Source organism: Phacochoerus africanus, chromosome 10 (assembly GCF_016906955.1).
Source record: "Phacochoerus africanus isolate WHEZ1 chromosome 10, ROS_Pafr_v1, whole genome shotgun sequence".
Lineage (NCBI taxonomy): Eukaryota > Metazoa > Chordata > Mammalia > Artiodactyla > Suidae > Phacochoerus > Phacochoerus africanus.
The window spans coordinates 4,792,027-4,811,557 of NC_062553.1; the positions used below are offsets into that span (position 1 = coordinate 4,792,027).

Consider the following 19,531-nt stretch of genomic DNA (forward strand, 5'->3'; position numbering starts at 1 on the left):
AAGAAAGAAAGAAAGAAAGAAAAGAAAAGCATAATCTGTGAGGGAGGAATAAATGGAATTAAATCATTCTAAGGTGTTTGTACTGTCCTCAAAGAAGGCATCTATTAACATATATTAGATTCTGACACATCAAGGATGCCACTCAAAATCTCTGAACCATTAAATTCATAGTAAAAGAACATTTAGCTAACAAGCCACAAGACAGATAAAGTAGAAAATAAAACACCTAATCCAAAAGAAGGCAAGAGAGGAGAGAAAAGGGAACAGAAAGCAAGTGGGCAGAAACAAAACAAGCAGTAAGATGAGAGTTTAAAAACCCAAATATATTACCACAAAGTTTTACATTAAATATAAATGGACAAAATATTGTATAATTAAAAGACAGGTTTTGAGCCTAGACAAATCTTCCAGTAGCTCACTATTGTTCTAATATCACTCACCAGGTTTTCTCTGCTTGTTTCTATCACCTTCTGATGCTTCCCCTGTATTCCCTAATAATATAGCTATCTGCTGGCTTCTCGATACATATGCAAAATAGTTTCCTGGAAAAGGCAGGGCAACTAGAAAATCAGTTATATCAAAATAATTTTCTCATATGAAATAAGGAAAGATTTTCCAGCAAGCTTGGTGATACCACATTAATAACTATAGAAAAATATTTTAGCTATAAAATTTATTAATCAATGGGGATGACTGAAAATGGGCACAAGAGGTCTTTTCTGGAGTGATGGAAATGTTCTCCATTTGGATCATGGTGATGGGTGCAGACTCTGTAAATTTACTAAAAGTCATTGAATCATACACTTAACATATCTAAATTATACACCAAAAAGGTGTTTAAAAGGTTTCTATTAGAGAACTATTTGAAGTGGCCCCATTTTACAGATGAGGAAATTGAGGGTAAGAACGAAGTCACGTGCCCACATCAATCCTGACTCCAAGCTTTCATCCATGGCACTCTGCTATCACTCTGTTTCACCTTTATATTTACAATGTGGTTGGTCTCAAAATGACTGTAAGGGGGTGGGGGAGTTAACCTTACAGATGAGGACACTGAAGTTAGTATGGAGAATCACACAGGACACAAGTCCCCCAACCTCCAGAAAGCTGTACTCACTCTTCACTGAGCCCGCCAAGTTGGTCCAAGACTTGGTGGATGATGCTCTCATGGTCATCCTGCAGGTGTGTCTGCAGCACAGTTGACAGTGTATGTTCCTCCATCCACACCTAAACCCCAGAACAGAGGGACAGGGGTCAATTCAAGTTCATTTCATCCATCATTGCTTTATTGGACCATAGCTTTTGCTTCTTATTTTTAAAAAGCCCATTCTCCCTTGATTTAATTAAAATCTTAACTTACATTTTCTTCTAAAGTTTTTAAAATTCTTCCTTCTGCATGTACATCTTAAAGCCATTTAATATGAATTTTCTATGGTGTGAGGAAGGGATTTAATTTTCTCTGCATAAGCGGATACTAATTGTTCCAGTACCATTTATCAGATAATTTATCTGTTTATGACTGGCCTGTCATGCCACCTTGTCTGACAGAGTTTCCACATGTACATGAATCTCATTTGAGGGTCTTTCTTTTATTCTGTGGGTCTATTTCTGTACCAATACCTCACTGCTTTAATCCCTATACTTTACAGCAAGACTTCATATCTGCTAGGACAAGTCTTCCCATATTCTCTTGTACAAAACTGTCTTGGATATTCTTGGATGCTTTTCTTTACATATGAATTTTAGGATCAGATAATTAAGTTTGGGAAAATGGCTTTTTTAAAAAAATTTTCTTGTAATTGGATTGAATTTTATAGACTCATTTGTAGAGAATCGCTATCTTTCCAAATTTAAATTTTCCTATCCAAGAACAAGGCATTTCTCTCAATTCTTACTTTATCCCTTCCCTAGCATTTTATAAGTGTCTCCATTAAGCTCTTAGAAACATGAGTCAGATTTATTTTTAGGCATCTTATAACTTTTATTCTGAAGAGGATCTTTATGTAATCATTGTTCTCTACTTCTTTGAAAGTTATTCTATTCTATTTCTATTCCTTCAGTGGTTTTAAATTTTTAACGTACATTCCTGACTCCACAAATCCAAAGTTAATCGACATTTTCTTTACCTTAGGATTCATGACTGTTGGCACTTCTGAAAATTTCTTATCCATTATCACTTTGAATATTATCCCTCCTTCTAGAATTCCTGTAAGACTAAAGAAGTCCCCCACAGCTTTCTTATTTTGCTCCCATGTCTCCTAAACTCTCATGTTTTCCATCTCTTTAGCACTCCATGTCATATTCTGGACCCCTTCTCACCTTTATCTTCTAGTTCACACAATGTGTCTTCAGCCATATTTAAACTGCTGTTTAACTCATCTATTAAATTTCTGTTTTCATGAGTATGACTTTCATTCATAAAAGCGTGTCATTTTTTAAAATCTGTCTTCTTGCATGTCTTGTTTTTATGCTAGCAATTCCTCCTGTTATTTCTTTTTTGTTTGTTTGTTTGAACCATACTTCCTTTATAAGAGCTAACATCTCTTCGTCCAAATTTCTCAGTGCTGTGTGTGCTGGCTCTCACTCATGGTGGATTGTTCCTTGTGTGATTTGTAATTTTGGATGTTAGCTCATCTTCAGTGCGGCTTTATCTGAAAATCCTGTGAGGTCCAAGGCCGCACAGCTAATAAATAAATGAAAAGAGACTCAAATCTGAGTCTGTCTCCAAAGCTCCAGTCTCTTCTAGCTCCACCTGCTCCTCCCTATCTGGCATTACCAGGAGAAGCACACACCTAGAGCCATGTGGCTGGACTGTGTTACACCAAGGGCTGCATCACTAAGGTGAGATTCTTTTACTTTCCCACATCTGTAGCTTTTTTCCTGGAGATGGCCAGGCTGTATGCGGAATAGGGACAAAGCACAGAGGGTGTGAGCAAGCAGCCCAGACTTCAGTTCTCTGGGCCTTTTGATTCATAGCACTTAACATGCAATCTCACAAAACCACACTGTTTTCCTTAGAACTTTTCGTTGTCAGTCTTCTTGTGAGGAGTCTATAATAACCTGTCAAGTACTTTGGAAACCAGAACATTCTAGAACATTTTATTAAGTCTACATTCTCTAAAAGGTAAATTAACATCATCCTTAAAATAACACGAGGGGCTTTGGTGTGTGTTTTGAGAATGCAGATAAAACTAACAGCACGATCCAAAGACGGTCCAGAGAATAGACGTCACTGGCCCAGAGGGCGCCTGCGACGGTCACAGCGCCCTCTTTAACATGATCAAATGCAGGTTCATGAGTGTTTAAATTCAGAGGCGTTCCTGTGTGGCGCGGTAGGTAAAGAAGCTGACATAGCATCTGTGAAGAGGAGGGCTTGATCCCTGGCCTCACTCAGTCGGTTAAGGATCCGGTGTTGCCGCAAGCTGTGACATAGGTCACAGATGTGGCTTGGATCCAGTGTTGCCATGGCTGTGGTATAGGTTGGCAGCTGCAGCTCGGATTCAACCCCTATCCTGGGAACTTCCGTATGTCTCATGTGTGGCCGTAAAAAGCAAGAAAGGGAGAAAGGGGGGGGGGGGAGGAAGGAAGGGAGAAAGGAAGGAAGACAGAAATTCAGAAGCAAAAAGCCACTTCAGAGGGCTAGACTGCTGACCCTGTTCAGGTCATTTTGTGGTTTCCAATCTCTTGGAAAAGGAACCAACAGTTAGTGCATGGCTAGCACCTGCTCCGGGGTTTAGAGCATCTCCTATAAACAGGGTGGGTTTACAGGTGGGGCAGGTTCTGAGTCAACACCTAAGGTGAACACTGGAGTCCTGCCATGGCATGGCACTTCAGTTTTAAAAGCACAGTCAGAGGAAGCCTCATGGTGAAGGTGGTGTGGCAGGAAGACTGGAGCAGGATGAGTAAGCCAGGGAGCCAGAGGAACACAAGGATGCCAGGGAGGCTGGAGGGGAGTGAGCCTTGGAGACAGAGTAGAGGTTGGAGGGTAACCAGGTCCTGACATGTAGGGCTGTGTGAGGCATAGCGAGAATTCTGGCTCCTGCCCTGCATGAAATGAGTAGAGAGTTTTGAGCCGAGAAATGACACGATGCGACACAGTGTCTTTGATCAAATCTAATGTCTCAGTGATTATGAGACGCACCGTTATTTTAGGTATCACGCAGAGAGAAAAATCACTGCCAATTAAATTACGATGCATCTCAATTTCGGAGACATGAACTGCTATCAAGACCTGCATCTGAATAATGAGCAGTACATGCTCTGTTTTAAAAGCATCACTCCAGAGCCTGGAGCGACCAAGACGGCGGAATAGGAAGACCCTAAGCGCACCTCCTCCCAGGGCATGTGAATATTACAACTATTTACAGAGCAACTACTGATGAGAAAGACCTGAGGGCCAGCAGAGAAAATCTACAACTAAAGGCGTAAAGAAGGAACCACCTTGAGATGGCAGAGCCATCCTAGAGCCAAGTCCTGGGTGGGTGACTCCAGGTGAATGACCCCCAAATGGGAGGGGAACCAGCTGCAGTTCTGCTCCCCAAGGAACCCCACACAGACTTCCCCACCAGGGGTCCTGCACTGGGAAGATGGACCCCAAGAACATTCGGCTTTGAAGGCCAGCAGGGCTTATTTTCAGGAGAGCTGGAGGGCTGCGGGAAATCGAGATCCATCCTCAAACAGCACACAACGTCTCCCACGTTCTGGGACTCAGGACAGAAGCAGTCATTTGGAAGGATCCTGGGTTAGACCCACCTGCTGAGCTTGGAGAGCCTCCCCAAGAAGCAGCAGGTGACCAGAGCTCCCCCTGGGGACCCAGATGCTGGCAACAGCCCTTTGGGGAGCCTGTTCTACCATGAGGACACTGGTGCTGGTAGCACCATTTGGGCATCCTCCTTCTAGCTTCTTAGCTCTGGGATCCAGCCTCACCTGCCAGCCTATCCCTGGCATCAGTACTGGGACATTCAGGCCAAGTGGCTAGTCCGGCAGGGACCCAACTCCTCCCACCCCCAGGCCAAGTGCCTTAAGACCCTACAGCCTCCAGCTGGTCCTGAACACAGACACTAGAGGGCCCAGGACCCTGCCCTGCCCACCAGTGGCCCCACACCAGCGCTGGGACCCCCAGGACCTTGCATCCTGAGACACCGGGACCTGGCTCTGCCCACCACTGGGCCAGCACTCGCCCCAGGGCCAGCTTCACCCATCCGTGGTCTTAGTAATATTTTATTTTTTTTAATGTTTCCTCAGGTAAGGGAAACAGAAGCAAAAATAAACAAATGAGACTAAACAAAACTAAAAAGATTCTGCACAGAGAAGGAAACTAACAACAAACCCAAAAGGCTGCCTCCTGACGGGAGAAGGTATTTGCACACTTGACATCCCGTAAGGGGTTAAGACCCAAAATAGATAAAAACTCAACTCAACCGCAGAAAACCAAACAACCCCATTAAAAATTGGGCAGAGGATCGGAATAGGCATTTTTCCAAAGAAGACCTGCAGACGGTCCCCAGGCTCATGAAAGGATGCTCAACGTCATTCACCATCAGGACGTGCACAGCAAAACCACAGCGGGGCCACAGCCTTATACCTCTCAGAGCGCTCTTATCAAAAAGACAACATGTGTTGGCGAGGATGTGGAGGAAAGGGAACCCTCGTACGCAGGTCGTGGGGCTGTGAGCTGGTACAGCCATTAGAGACGACGCCATGGAGAGTCCTCAAAATGCTAAAGATAAAGCCACCACACCATCCAGAAATTCTGCTCCTGGGTATTCATTCAAAGAAAATGAAAACCCTAATTAGAAAAGACAGCTGCACCCCTTCGTTCATTGCAGCCTTATTTACAATAGTCAAGATATGGAAGCAAACCACGTGCTGACCAACCTGCTTATCAAATGAATGGATAAGGAAGGTGTGACACACACATATGCACGCATGCACGCACGCGCACACACAGTGGAATCTACTCAGCCATAAACAAGAATGAAATCTTGCCATTTGCGACAACACGGACAAACCTGGAAGTTATTACGTTCAGTGAAGTAAGTCAGACAAAGACGAAGATAACATGTTTTCTCTTATATGTGAAATCTAAAAACAAAACAAATGAACCTATGTAACAAAACAGAATCAGAATCATATATACGGAGAACAATAGATGGTTGCCAGAGGCAACGGGGTCTGGACAGGACAGAAATAGGTGAGGGAGGTTAAGAGATACAAACTTCAGGAGGTCCCGTCATGGCTCAGTGGTTAACAAACCCGATTAGCATCCGTGAGGACGCAGGTTCGATCCCTGGCCTTGATCAGTGGGTTAAGGACGCCGACGTGGTTCAGATCCCACGTTGCTGTGGCTGTGGCGTAGGCTGGCGGCTACAGCTCTGATGGGACCCCTAGCCTGGGAACCTCCATATGCCATGGGTGTGGCCGTAAAAGGCCAAAAAACAAAAGAGATACAAACTTCGGCTGCAAAATAAATGAGTCACAGGTATGAAATGTACAGCCTGAGGAATATAGTCAATAATTATTTAATATCTTTGTATGGCAATGGGTCATAACTAGACTTCGTGTAAGGATCCCTTTGAAAGGTACAGATACCCTGAACCACTGTGTTGTACTGTGGGTCACTTATACTTCACAAACAAACAAACAAACAAGCCCATAGGAAAAGAGATCAGGGAGTTCCCTTGGCAGCTCTGCGGTTAACAAGCCCGACTCGAATCCATGAGGATGCGGGGTTGCTCCCTGGCCTCGCTCAGTGGGTGAAGGATCTGGCGTTGCCATGAGCTGTGGCGCAGGCTGACAGCTGCAGCTCCGATTCACCCCCTCGACTGGGAACCCCCATATGCCGTGGGTCCCGGCCTAAAAACCAAAAAGAAAAAGAAAAAATAGAAAAAGAGATTAGATTTGTGGTTACCAGAGGGGGGGATGGGAGGAGGAGGAAATGGATGAAAACCATCAAAAGGTACCAACTTCCACTTAGAAATAAACATGAGGGGGTCACACAGAACACGATAAACAGAACTAATGCTGCCCTACATTACACAGGGGAGTTAAGGAAATAAATCCTGGAGTTCCCGTTGTGGCTCAGTGGTTAACGAATCCGACTAGGAACCATGAGGTTGCAGGTTCGATCCCTGGCCTCGCTCAGGGGGTTAAGGATCCAGTGTTGCCGTGAGCTGTGGTGTAGGTTGCAGACGTGGCTCGGATCCCGTGCTGCTGTGGCTGTGCTGTGGTGTAGGCCGGCAGCTGCAGCTCCAATTCGACCCCCAGCCTGGGAACCTCCATATGCCGTGGATGCGGCCCTAAAAAGTGAAAAAAAGTCTGCAGGCCTCTTCATCATCTAAACAAGGATCACATCAGAGAGCTGAGCTCAGGGATGGATTCTGAGCAGGAGAAACAAATGCGGGTGTTGATGGCCCTGGGTCCAACCTCCCCAGAGGAACTGAATCTGGCCAAAACCACGTGAGTGAGCGTGGAAGCTGTTCTTCTCCAGTCCAGCCTTCGGATGAGACCCTGTCGGCAGCCCTGATTGCAGCCTGTGAGATTCCCCCCGCAGAGAACCCGGCTCTGCTGTGCCTGAACTCCTGACCCACAGAAACTGGATAGAGAAAGGCGTGTTGTTTAGAACTACTGGTCCGGGCTTATTTGTTATGCAGAGAGTGTGTGATGAGATGAGACCCCTAAGGCAGTGCGGGATAAAGAGGATCCCGGACGGCATCCGGGTCTCCGATAGTCAGAGAGGAGAGCAACGAGGAGAAACCAGCAAAGGAGACTGAGAAGGAGCCACCACTGAAGTGGCATCACCTGCCACGCTCCTTGTTCGCAATGCAGACGTTGTGTGGTGGTGCATGAGTTTCCTAGCGTTGCTGCAACAAAGGACCACAGCTTTCGTCACTTAAAACCACATAAATGTATTAGCTTATAGTTCCAGAGGTCAGAAGTCTGATTTGGGGCTCAAGTAGCTAAAACCAAGGTGTCAGCAGCCCTACATTCCTCTGGAAGGTTCCTCGCCTTCCAGCTTTTCGAGGCCAGCAGGTGCATTCCTTGGCTTGTAGCCCCTTCCTCCGCCTTCCAATCCAGGGATGGCTGGCGGACCTTCCTCACATCCCAGGACCGGGACATGACCTGTCCTGCATCCCTGGTCATTACCTTGGGCTCACCTGCACAATCGGGATAATCTCCCATGGTCAAGATTCTTTTTTTTTTTTTCTTTTCTTTTTGCGGCCACACGTGCGGCATACGGATGTTCCCGGGCTGGGAGTTGAATTGGAGCTGCAGCTGCCAGCCTATGCCACAGCCATGGCAATGCCAGATCTGAGCCACATCTGTGATCTACACCGCAGCTCACCCAGATCCTCAACCCACTGAGCGAGGCCAGAGATCAAACCTGTATCCTCAGGGGTACTAGTCAAGTTCTTAACCCATTGAGCCACAACAGGAACTCCTCAAGATTCTTAACTTCACAACTGCCAAGTCCCCTCTGCCATGTAAGGTCACAGTCACAGCTCCTGGGAATTAAGATAGGGACGCGGAGTTCCCATCATGGCTCAGTGGTTAACGAATCTGACTAGGAACCATGAGGTTGCAGGTTCGATCCCTGGCCTTGCTCAGTGGGTTAAGGATCCAGTGTTGCCATGAGCTGTGGTGTAGGTCGCAGACGTGGCTTGGATCCTTCGCTGCTGTGGCTCTGGTGTAGGCTGGTGGCTACAGCTCCAGTTAGACCCCTAGCCTGGGAACATCCATATGCCGAGGGTGCGGCCCTAGAAAGGACAAAAAAAAAAAAAAAGACGGGGACGCCTGTGAGGGGATGTCAGGCATCTTTCTGCCGAACCCCGTGAACGGGGGAGAGGCTCAGAAACCCACATGAGTACAGATCATATTTAGGGAACTACCATTCCGCAACCTGTTCCAACCGGGTGACTGACAAACTCCACAATATTTAACACCTCCCGTGAGGAACAGGATACAAAGTCACCAAGGCCCTTTGAATAGAAACTACGCGGAAAGTGCATTTCATAGTCTGGGGGTGTGTTTGATTTTCCATGAAGAGTTTTGTTGGTGCTTTTCTTCTCTGGACTAAATATTCATCTGAACCGCAGAAAGTTCATCTCTCATTTTTATCATCCATGAAGAAATATGGCAAGTGGGAGAGAATTCGGATCTCTAAATATCTTGTGCGGTAATTTAAGGCAATTAAACCATCAATCAGGAAATTAATTTTGACATTCACACTTGGAGAAAACCGTCTTGGGCCATACTTATTTCATCAGTTGATGAGGTCATTAACTTTCAGGCTCGCTTCTTGCATGCAAAATGCCTCTTGAAATGCTTCTGCACAGGCGAAGGAAAATTCCCACACAAGCATAGGCTCACGAAGCAAATAGATAAAAAAATAATCAGAAGCTATGCACTGTCTGATATTGGCTCAAATAACTTAAGACTCAATAATTGGAGGATTTGAGATGAACCATGGGTGTTCGCCTAATAATTTATCAGAAATGGAATTCTGGATTTTTTCAATGTCAATGTCCTTAAGTGATTAAACAGATACTGTGCAGAAGGTCTTAACCTGCATTGTCTGGCAGCAACTCTGTTGGGTATTTTGAGCCCTATTTTTCACAGGAAAGCTGAGGTTTGGAGAAATTTAGCCAGCGTGCAGAATCACAGAGCTGTGGGAGGTCAGTGAACTGGCTAAACTCACCCAGCCCATTAAGGGGGTTGCTCTGGTTCAAAGTCAAGCATTCAGCTTCCAAGGTCAGAAGCCTGCCTGCAAACGGCAACTGTCTCTAAAAGGCCTGACCCTCACTGGGGAGCCAGCATCCGAGGCACGTTTGGAGAGCTCGCCTGGTGAGCTTTCCAAACCCCTGAGGCCCAGATTTCCCTCTTCCTCCCTAGGGATGACAAACCATGTGGCCGGGAGCCCGGGATTGGTATGAACCAGATGAATTCAGCATCCCTGACACCCCTTGATGACCCTATGATCATTCCCAAAGCGGCGTTATTGTTGCTGGAAGTGCCGCAAAGCGTTCCTGAGCATCTGCGAGAATCCAGTTCCCGGGCTTTGAATGAGGAAGTGAAATGAGAAAAGCACGGCTGCTGTCCTCCAGGAACTCACAACCAAATGCAGGAGACTGCAAGCTACCGGTGACAGGGCAGCACGATGCCGCTGCCGGCAGACTGAAATTAACTAGGAGGAGGTCTAATACAAGGAACAAGCAGAAACTAGGCCCCGTGCCCGGCCCGTCGCTGGGAACGGCCCCGAGTCTGCATGAGAGTCTCCTTCATCTATTGGTACTTTGGACAGCTCCCATCAGAAAACCTCTGATGCATCAGCTGGGTATTCCTTTTATTTCTTTCTTTATTTTTTTTTTGTCTTTTTCCAGGGCTGCAGTCACGGCACATGGAGGTTCCCGGGCTGGGGGTCCGATTGGAGCTATAGCCACCGGCCTACGCCAGTGTCACAGCAATGCGGCATCTGAGCCGCGTCTTTGACCTACATCACAGCTCAGGGCAATGCCGGACCCTTAACCCACTGAGCGAGGCCAGGGATCAAACCCGCAACCTCATGGTTCCTAGGCAGATTCGTTAACCACTGCGCCATGACAGGAACTCCGTGTATTCTTTTTAACCAATTGAACACTCTACATAGAGAGACGGGGTGTTTCTTTTTAAAAAATGAAAAAAAGAGAAGGATAATATAGAACCAATTTTCAACTAATTACGATGGAATAGCATACTATTGGAGGTAGACATTCTTTTAATTATAAAAATGCCCCTTCGATATGATGTACACACAGGGAATATTGTCAGTAATATAGGAACCGCTTTGTATGGGGACAGATGGTTGCTGGTATGAATGAGGTGATCAAATCATAACATATAAACATATCAAATCACGGTGTTGTACCCTTGAAACTAGTAATTGCACGTTAAATATAACAATTTGTTTAAATAATAACAATAAATGTATTAAAACATGAAAAAAAAAGAGAGACAAGGAGTTCCCATTGTGCCTCAGTGGATTAAGAACCTGACTAGTATCCATAAGGATGTGGGTTCGAACCCCGTCCTCAGTGGGTGAAGGATCCGGCGTTGCCATGAACTGTGGTGTAGGTCACAGACTCGGCTCGGATCCTGCGTTGCTGTGGCTGTGGTGTAGGCCAACACCTGCAGCTCCCACTTGACTGCTAGCCTGGGGACGTCCATATGCCTCGGGCGTGGCCCTAAAAAGCAAAAGGAAGGAAGGAAAGAAGGCAGGAAGAGAGAGAAAGACAGACACAAAGACACAAGGTGTTTCTTATGAGAAGCACCTATGGGGTGGGCAGTCCAGCGCCGGGACAGGCTGCATCTCTGCCCCACCTTCCCGAGCAGTCAGCCTCATTCTCCTGTTCTCCAGCATATCCCGCCTCTAAGTCAAAGGATGGCCACTGTGCCTCCAGCCTCCTTACCCGCCCTAGGCAGGAACAACGAGGCGGCGGAAGAAGCAGCTGTCTCCTAGCAACACCCGGCCCTTGCACGAGGGAACAAGCCCTGGGCAGGGACCCTTGTCTCACTGGCCAGAACTATCACTGGGCCACCCCTCAATTATGGTCTCTGGCGTGTAGGAAAGCAGGAAAGGAAGTGCAGGCATTTTCGGGTGTCGCATGTGGAGATCGGATGGGTTTTATTTAAATAAAACTGATGTCTATTTGTTTCCTCTGGCTGCTATAACACATCACTTAAGCTCTGGCTCAAACTTCGTATGTTACCGTTCTAGGAGTCGGAAGTCTGAAATGAAGTGAATGAGAGGGGGAGGCTGGGGGGGGGTGCGGGGATCTGTCCCTTGCCTTTTCCAGCTTCTCGGGGCTGCCGCCGCCCTTGGCTGACTCCCACATCAGTGCAGCCTCTGCTTAGGTCATCATGTCTCCTCCTCTGACTCTGACCCTCCTCCTTCCTTCTTAGAAGGACCCGTGTGATGGCACTGGACCCCCACAGAAAACGCCGAATAAGCCTCACATCCCCAGATCCTTCACTTAACGCATCTGCAAGGTCCCTTTTGCCACGTTAGGTGCCACACTCACAGGTCCTGAAGATTAGGATGTGGGGGCGTTATTCCATCAGCCACATCTACGCACGGCTTTAATAATGAAATAGACTTGACCAGAGTCCTGGGTGCGGCCCCTCCCCACTCAAGTCCACTCCCTTGAAAAACCGCCTCCTGTCATTGAGTCCTATTGCTCCAGAGAACGGGCTTTGCTGCCCTTCTGGTTGGATCAGCCGAAGGCATCACCTACCAACATCCTATCCTGGGAGAGGCGGGCTCTCTGCTCCCACCCCCCTTGATGGGCTGAGGTGAAAGGCTGGCAACCAGAAGCCTGGTCAAGCGCCCAGCCCTAGGGATGCTCCGGGAAGGGCAGCACTCATCATCCTTCACACGCTTTTACACCCTGCAGACTCTGGACCCATTTTACAAACTACTGCACCTGCTTTTCTTGCTCCTGGAGATCTTGGAAGAGTTTCCACTGCTGACTCCGGAAGCGATCCGACTTCCCCAGCTGCAGGGCTGCGTTCTCCTGGGCCTCCTGCTTCAGGTACTCGCACTCAGCCTGGGAGAGGCCGGTCACACGGGGGAGCGTCTGAAGGAACAAGACGTCCACGAACTTCTGGAACGTGTCCATGGCGCTGCGGTACAGCTCCTGAGGCCGAGAGCCACAGATGGGGTTACAAGTCCGGTTCTCCTCCAGGGCAGGGCTGTGAGCATCCCACAAGACACAGAAAACCCAACAGAGGGAACTCTCAGATCACACACATGCATGCATGTGCACATGCACGCACGCACGCACACGCGTGCACACACACACACAGTCTTACGAAACACCCGCTGCCTCCCAGCCCTCTCACCCCCAACCGGTCCAGCCCCAGACCTGCACCCTGACTGCCGAGCCCTTAATCACTAGCATCGCCTCCAAGCCTCCATCCAGATTATTTTCACAACCTGGTCTCCCCGTCTCCCCCCACCTTCCACACCGAGGGAGGTATTTGCACAGCACGGGGTTTTTAACCTCAGCTCAAACGCCTCCGAAGGCCTCTCTTCCCATCACAATCGGAGTGGCCTGGCAGGGCTTCGAGGTGGTCTTGCCTCGTTTCTCACCATTCTGGTCCTTCATCCCACCTCCCCGACTCCATTCGCTTGCTAGAAATGTATTTATTTCATTGTGAAAAACAAAAACCCATCGCTGATAATGTACTAAATACCCCTGAACCCACCATCCAGTTTTCCTTTTGCTTTCAGATTAAAAACACTACGTCTTCCAGGTTAAGTTGGAACCCTTCATGTTCCGTCTGCCGTTCTTTCCCCGTCCCCCCCCCCAGCCTCCTCTGAGATAGGCATCCCCATGAATTCAGCATCTCTGTCTCCTACTGAGGTTTTTATACTTTCACTATATACGATGTCTGCAGACATGGCGTTGGATGTGTGTGTTAATTCAGATAAATGGCATCTCGCTGCATCTTTCATTATACAGCTGCTTTTCCAGGCCTCTCCTCTTTGCCCTCTGTCCAAGCACTTCCACACCTACAATGGACTCCTGTTTACCCTGCAAAACCCCTGCAAAATAACCCTTTTTTTTCCTGTGACACCTCGCCTGGACCTCTGAGACTAATGTGGGCATTTCTGACCCTGGACCCCCACAGAAATGTGGTTACCCTGTCAGAGCATCAAAACTACAATTCACCTGACATCCCTCCTGAACCACAACCCCCTGACGGCAGAGGCTGCCTCACGCATACTCAGATCTGTATCCACATCGCACATCCTCCTAGACCAAGCCCCAAGCACAGTTTCCGAATGCACCACGCACCAGCACGACGTGGAATGCCTGCTCCCCTTTCTCCCTCTAAGAATTCCCCACACCAACTCAGCTTGAGGTCTCCTCCTCTGGGAAGGTGTCCTGATCACAGGCACTTTTGTGGTCACCGGCTATTCGATTACCCTTTTCAGGGACTAGACCATGAGGTTTCCTAAGAACAAAGTCTCATCGCCTTGGTATGTATAATGCCTAGAAGAGCATCTGGCAGGTAATAATATTATAATTGTTGATGAGGAATTTGTACCATGGGCCAGAGAGGGTCATAAACACTTTTCTTTTCTTTCTTCCTTTTTTTTTTTTTTTTTTTTAATTTTAGCTACACCTGCAGTATATGGAAGCTTCTGGGCCAGGGACGGAATCCAAGCTACAGCAGATCCTTAACCCACCGTGCCACAGTGGGAACTCCCTAAACACATTTCTTGTATAATCTCATTCATCCTTCCAATAGTCCAAAGAAGGTGTTCTATTACAATTACCATTATTTTAGACATGAGGAAACTAAGACCCAGAGAAGATAAGCAACAGGACAGTTGCAGAGGGAAGGGCATGGTGGTGGATGTTGGACAATTGGACTCAGGCTCTTAACCCATATCCTACAAGGATAATTGTTTTTTTGGGGAAAAAAAAATTCTCAGCACCTCCTCTGCTGTGCCGAAGTCATACTTGGCGTGCTCAATGAATATTAGTTAAACTTAATTCAAATCAGTGTCAATTAAACCCAATGGATGCCAATGGCTAGGCTGAATTTTGTTCAGAATAAAGTAGCCATGACACAGGGGACCCATACCTTTTACAAGATGTAGAGATCCTGCTTCTGATAGTGGCCAGCCAGGTAATCTGAAACCGATTTCTCCCACCAAGGATGATTTTTTTTTAAAAAGCTGGATAAAATGTCTGTGACATCATCACAAATGTTCAAAGAGCTAACAAGGTAGGGAAGAGTGCTTGGGCCAAGGTCTGAGAGAAGATGCCCTCAGAGAAGCCAGTCCAGCCCTTGGGCTGTGTTTGCACAGAGGGTGGGGGTCAATCCAGAGGAGACGGCTGCCCAGCTGATGGACCTCTGACAGCCTCCCGCAGTCCCAGGGACAGAAGGGGGAGCTCACGGCTCACCGTGGGTTGGGGCCTGTTAAACCATTCCATGCCTAGGGCTGGAACCCAAAAAGCGGCACCAGAGAAACAGGAGTGAAATGGAAGGAAACCAGATCCAACCGGTTTAAGCACAGCGCAACCTGGAGTCTGCTCGTCTCATGGTTGACCCAGTGTCTTTCAAGCCTTGATCTTGAATGAAGGTGATTCTGGATCATGAGAGGCCTGCTCATGTGGCAGAAGCAAAGGAAAGCCGTTTTGGAGGCAGAGAGCATTTCTGTAGGCCTACAAATACTTTTCACAAATAAACGTGCAAATCGGAGACAAGGTGTACAATAAAAAAAAATAACCAGGTGCTCAAGTAGACAGGAACACGACCAAAGCCCTGCACAAACTACACTCGGGAAATACAAGCCCACAGGTCCCCCGAGACGGTGATGACACGACATGGGCTTGGAGGCATCGATGTTTGCTATGCTCAGGACAGTAAAAGCCACTCTCATACCTTCAAGCAAAGAGCCGGAAATTATAAAAAGTAACACTACTTCGTTTTTAAAAAATAATGAGAACTTCTAGAGTGGAGGAACGCTGTCCAATAATATAACCCCCATGTATAGGTTTCATTGCAGTTTATTTTTTTTATTTAGTGATTTTTATTTTTTTCCATTATAGCTGGTTTATAGCGTATTGTCAATTTTCTACTGCACAGCGAGGTGACACAGTCACACATACATGTATATATTCTTTTTTCTCGCATTATCATGCTCCATCGCAAGTGACTAGACATAGTTCCCAGTGCTATACGCAGGATCTCATTGCTTATCCATTCCAAAGGCAATGGCCTGCCTCTCTTAACCCCAGATGCCCAGTCCATCCCACTCCCTCTCCCCTAGCTTGGCAACCACAAGTCTGTTCTCTAAGACCATGCGTTTCTTTTCTGTGGAAAGGTTCATTTGTGCCATATATTAGATTCCAGATAGAAGTGATATCATATGGTATTTGTCTTTCTCTTTCTGACTTACTTCACTTAGCATATGGGAGACTCTAGTTCCAACCATGTTGCTGCAAATGGCATTTTTTGTTCTTTTTTATGGTTGAGTAGTATTCCAGCATCTTTATATACCACATCTTATTAATCCATTCATCTGTCAATGGACATTTAGGTTGTTTCCATGTCTTGGCTATTGTGAATAGTGCTGCAATGAACATGCGGGCGCATGTGTCTTTTTCGAGGAAAGTTTTGTCTGGATATATGCCCAAGAGTGGGATTGCTGGGTCATATGGTAGTTCTATGTATAGATTTCTAAGGTACCTCCATACTGTTCTCCATAGTGGATGTACCAGCTTACACTCCCACCAACAGTGCTGGCGGGTTCCCTTTTCTCCACACCCCCTCCAGCATTTGTTATTTGTGGACTTACTCATGATGGCCAATCTGACTGGTGTGAGGTGGTATCTCATGGTAGTTTTGGTTTACATTTCTTTAATAATCAGGGATGTTGAGCCTATTTTCATGTGCTTGTTGGCCATCTGTACATCTTCTTTGGAGAGATGTCTATTCAGGTCTCATTGCAGTTTAGATGCAGCTGAAGAGAGAATCAGTACTGGAAGAAAGATCAAGAGAAAATCCAGAACAAAATGAGGAGAGACTAAAGGATGGAAAACATAAAGGAGAAGTTAAAGGCTAAAAGACACCACGAGAAAGTCCAACATGTTTAATTAGAGTCCCCAAAGGAAAGAAGGCAGTGTCCATGCAGAAATGATACCGGAAGTGATAATGCCAGAGAAATTTCTCAAAACTGATGAAAGAAATTTACAGAAGAGGAAACCGAGGTTTCTTCCGTGCACGTAAAAGAGGTTAAATAAACTGCGTTGGCTCACTCACGGGGCCCTGGCGGTCAGGCTTGAGCCTCAGGATGTTAACAGCAGTGCTCTTAGGACATGAATGAGTGAACCTAATAAACATAGGGTCACTTTTTGCTAGATTAATAGTAGATAAAATAGTCTTTAAGTAAAAAAGCTTGGAGCTCCCATCATGGTGCCTACGCCAGAGCCACAGCAATGCCAGATCGGAGCCGCATCTGCGACCTACACCACAATTCACGGCAATGCTGGATCCTTAACCCACGGAGCGAGGCCAAGGATCGAACCCACAACCTCATGGTTCCTAGTCGGGTTCGTTTCCGCTGGGCCACGACGGGAACTCTGAAGCTACATATACTCTTGAACCCAACAATTCCGCTCCTTGGTACGTGCCCAAGAGAAACATGTGTGCATGTGTATCAAAGAGCACGCACAAGAAATTTCATTTCGGAAGAGCACGTGTCATAATTTAAAATAGGAAGCCGCACAAATGCTGGTCAACAGTGGAATGGCTACTCGGTGGTGTATTTAGACAGTGGAATTCTACAGACCAATGAGGAAGAATGACTTCCTGCTACACAGAGGACTCTCGCAGGACACATACAGTTGAGAAATGGAAACCAAACACGCTATGATTCCATTTACATACCACCAAGCACCTGATTTCCGTATGAGCCGGGTCGCGGCTCCCATGAGCCGGGAGAAGGTGGGGGCTGGGAGGAGGTGTGAGGGGTCCTGGCCATGATCTCTTTCTTGATCTGGATGGAGGTTTCATGGACGTATTTCTTATGATCATTTCTTAATCCATAAGTTTATGTATTATCATTCATTCATGTCTATTTTATTTCACAGTAAAAATGGTGCAATACACAGGAGAGGGATTTACTTTTTCCTTCCAGCATCTGGAAATTCCAACTTTCTGCCAGGAGGCAGATTTTAAAAATCGATTTTCCTACTTTAGACGCTATCATTCTGCAGCAGTGTCTGGGGACACCAAGACATACCTTTTTTAATTTTTCATACATAACTGTCAAAACACAAAAACATGCTGTTTGCAAATTCAAGAAAGGTGAACTTTGTACAAGTTACGTGGTCCACTAATCTAGGCTCTTCCAAATAAAAAAACGTGCTGGATGCTGCCCGCTCTGAGAGTGACTTCTGCATCCTTCGACACGTGCTCTGACAGGTCATAAAACGTACTGCTTCCGGAGTTCCCATCATGGCTCCGTGGTTAACGAATCCAACTAGGAACCATGAGGTTGCGGGTTCGATCCCTGGCCTTGCTCCATGGGTTCAGGATCTGGCGTTGCCATGAGCTGTGGTGTGGGTCACAGACGTGGCTCGGATCCTGCATTGCTGTGGCTCTGGCTACAGGCCGGTGGCTACAGCTCCGATTCAACCCCTAGCCTGGGAACCTCCATATGCCACGGGAATGGCCCTAGAAAAGTCAAAAGACAGACAGACAGACAAACAAACAAACAAACAAAACATACTGCTTCCCACTTAACGCTGACACTTTTCATCTGGAAGATGCTGATTTACTCTGTGCCTGAAACAGAACCTGAATTCATCCATGTTGTGCGGTCTCGGCGTGTGTGAGGGGGTTTGGGCAGTAGGAGGAGGCTGGTGGGGAGAGGTTGGCTCCAGCCCTCAGCCCTGCACCTTCTCTCAAACAGAAGCACAGGGAACTCAAGCCAGAGTATTTCACTCCGAGAACCTTCACTCGGTTTCCACCTCTGCAACCTGACTCAGAGGATTGATTCTTGGCTTCTTGCAGAGAAAGGGCTGGGAGGGGGAAAGGGCCCGGATTCTGGAGGCTGTGAAAGGAAGTCTCAGTTTTCTTATCTCCAAAAAGGATAAAAAGCAATGCAGCCCTGCCTTGACCAGTGATTATCTGGCTTAGATACAGCACCGAGCACACAGCGCAGAGTAAGGCTTCATCAAGGCTGGCTGTTATCTTTCCAGAGAGGCTGGGAGAGTTAGTGTGTGGTTGCTATTTTTATTCCAGGAACAAAGCAGTTTGGAGAAAAGGCAACTGTGTTTCCATTTGCTTGGGGGAGGTGATGCCAGCAGAGGTGGAGCACTGGGCAGAAGCACAGGATATGGGGAAGCAGAGGAGCAGTCAGGGGTCAGCTCCATGGCAGGGCAGAGGCTCCAGGTTACACGCAGGAGTCAAGACCAGGCAGTTTGGACCAATGAAGGGGCTCAAGCAAGGTGCAGACGTGACCGGTCTGAAGATGTACTGATGGGAATGGCTGGTCAGTGAGTGGATAAAATACATCCTTCCAAATAATAGGTGGGTTTCTTAAAAGACTAAAAGTGGAAATACCATATGATCCAGCAATCCCATTCCTGGGCCTCTATCTGGATAAAACTATAATTTAAAAAAAATTCATGCATCCCTATGTTCACTGCAGCACTGAATATTCAAGACATGGAAACAACGTAAATTTCCATCAACACATGAATGGATAAAGAAGATACAGTACATATATACAATGGAATACTACTCAGCCCTAAAAAAGAATGAGATAATGCCATTTACAGTAACATGGATGCAAGGAGAGATGATCATACTAAGCAAGTCAGAAAGAGAAAGACAAATATCATGATATAACTTGTATATGGGATCTGAAATATGGCACAAATGAACCTATCTAGAAAACAGAAACATAGAGAATAGACTTGTGGTTGCCAAGGGAAGGGGGGGCAGGGATGGAAGCACTGGCAGTTTGGGG

General features: G+C 46.8%; 1 protein-coding gene across 2 annotated transcripts in view; it reads right to left on the reverse strand.

Moving 5' to 3' along the window:
* EVC (EvC ciliary complex subunit 1) overlaps positions 1–19,531 on the reverse strand; it is an 85,062-nt gene that overhangs the window by 16,454 nt on the left and 49,077 nt on the right. For both annotated transcript variants that reach the window (XM_047798526.1, XM_047798525.1), the window contains 2 exons: positions 12,459–12,671; positions 1,118–1,227 (listed from right to left, as the gene is read on the reverse strand). In XM_047798526.1, the coding sequence (XP_047654482.1) occupies positions 1,118–1,227; positions 12,459–12,671 (323 nt within the window). The remainder of the gene's footprint in view (positions 1–1,117; positions 1,228–12,458; positions 12,672–19,531) is intronic.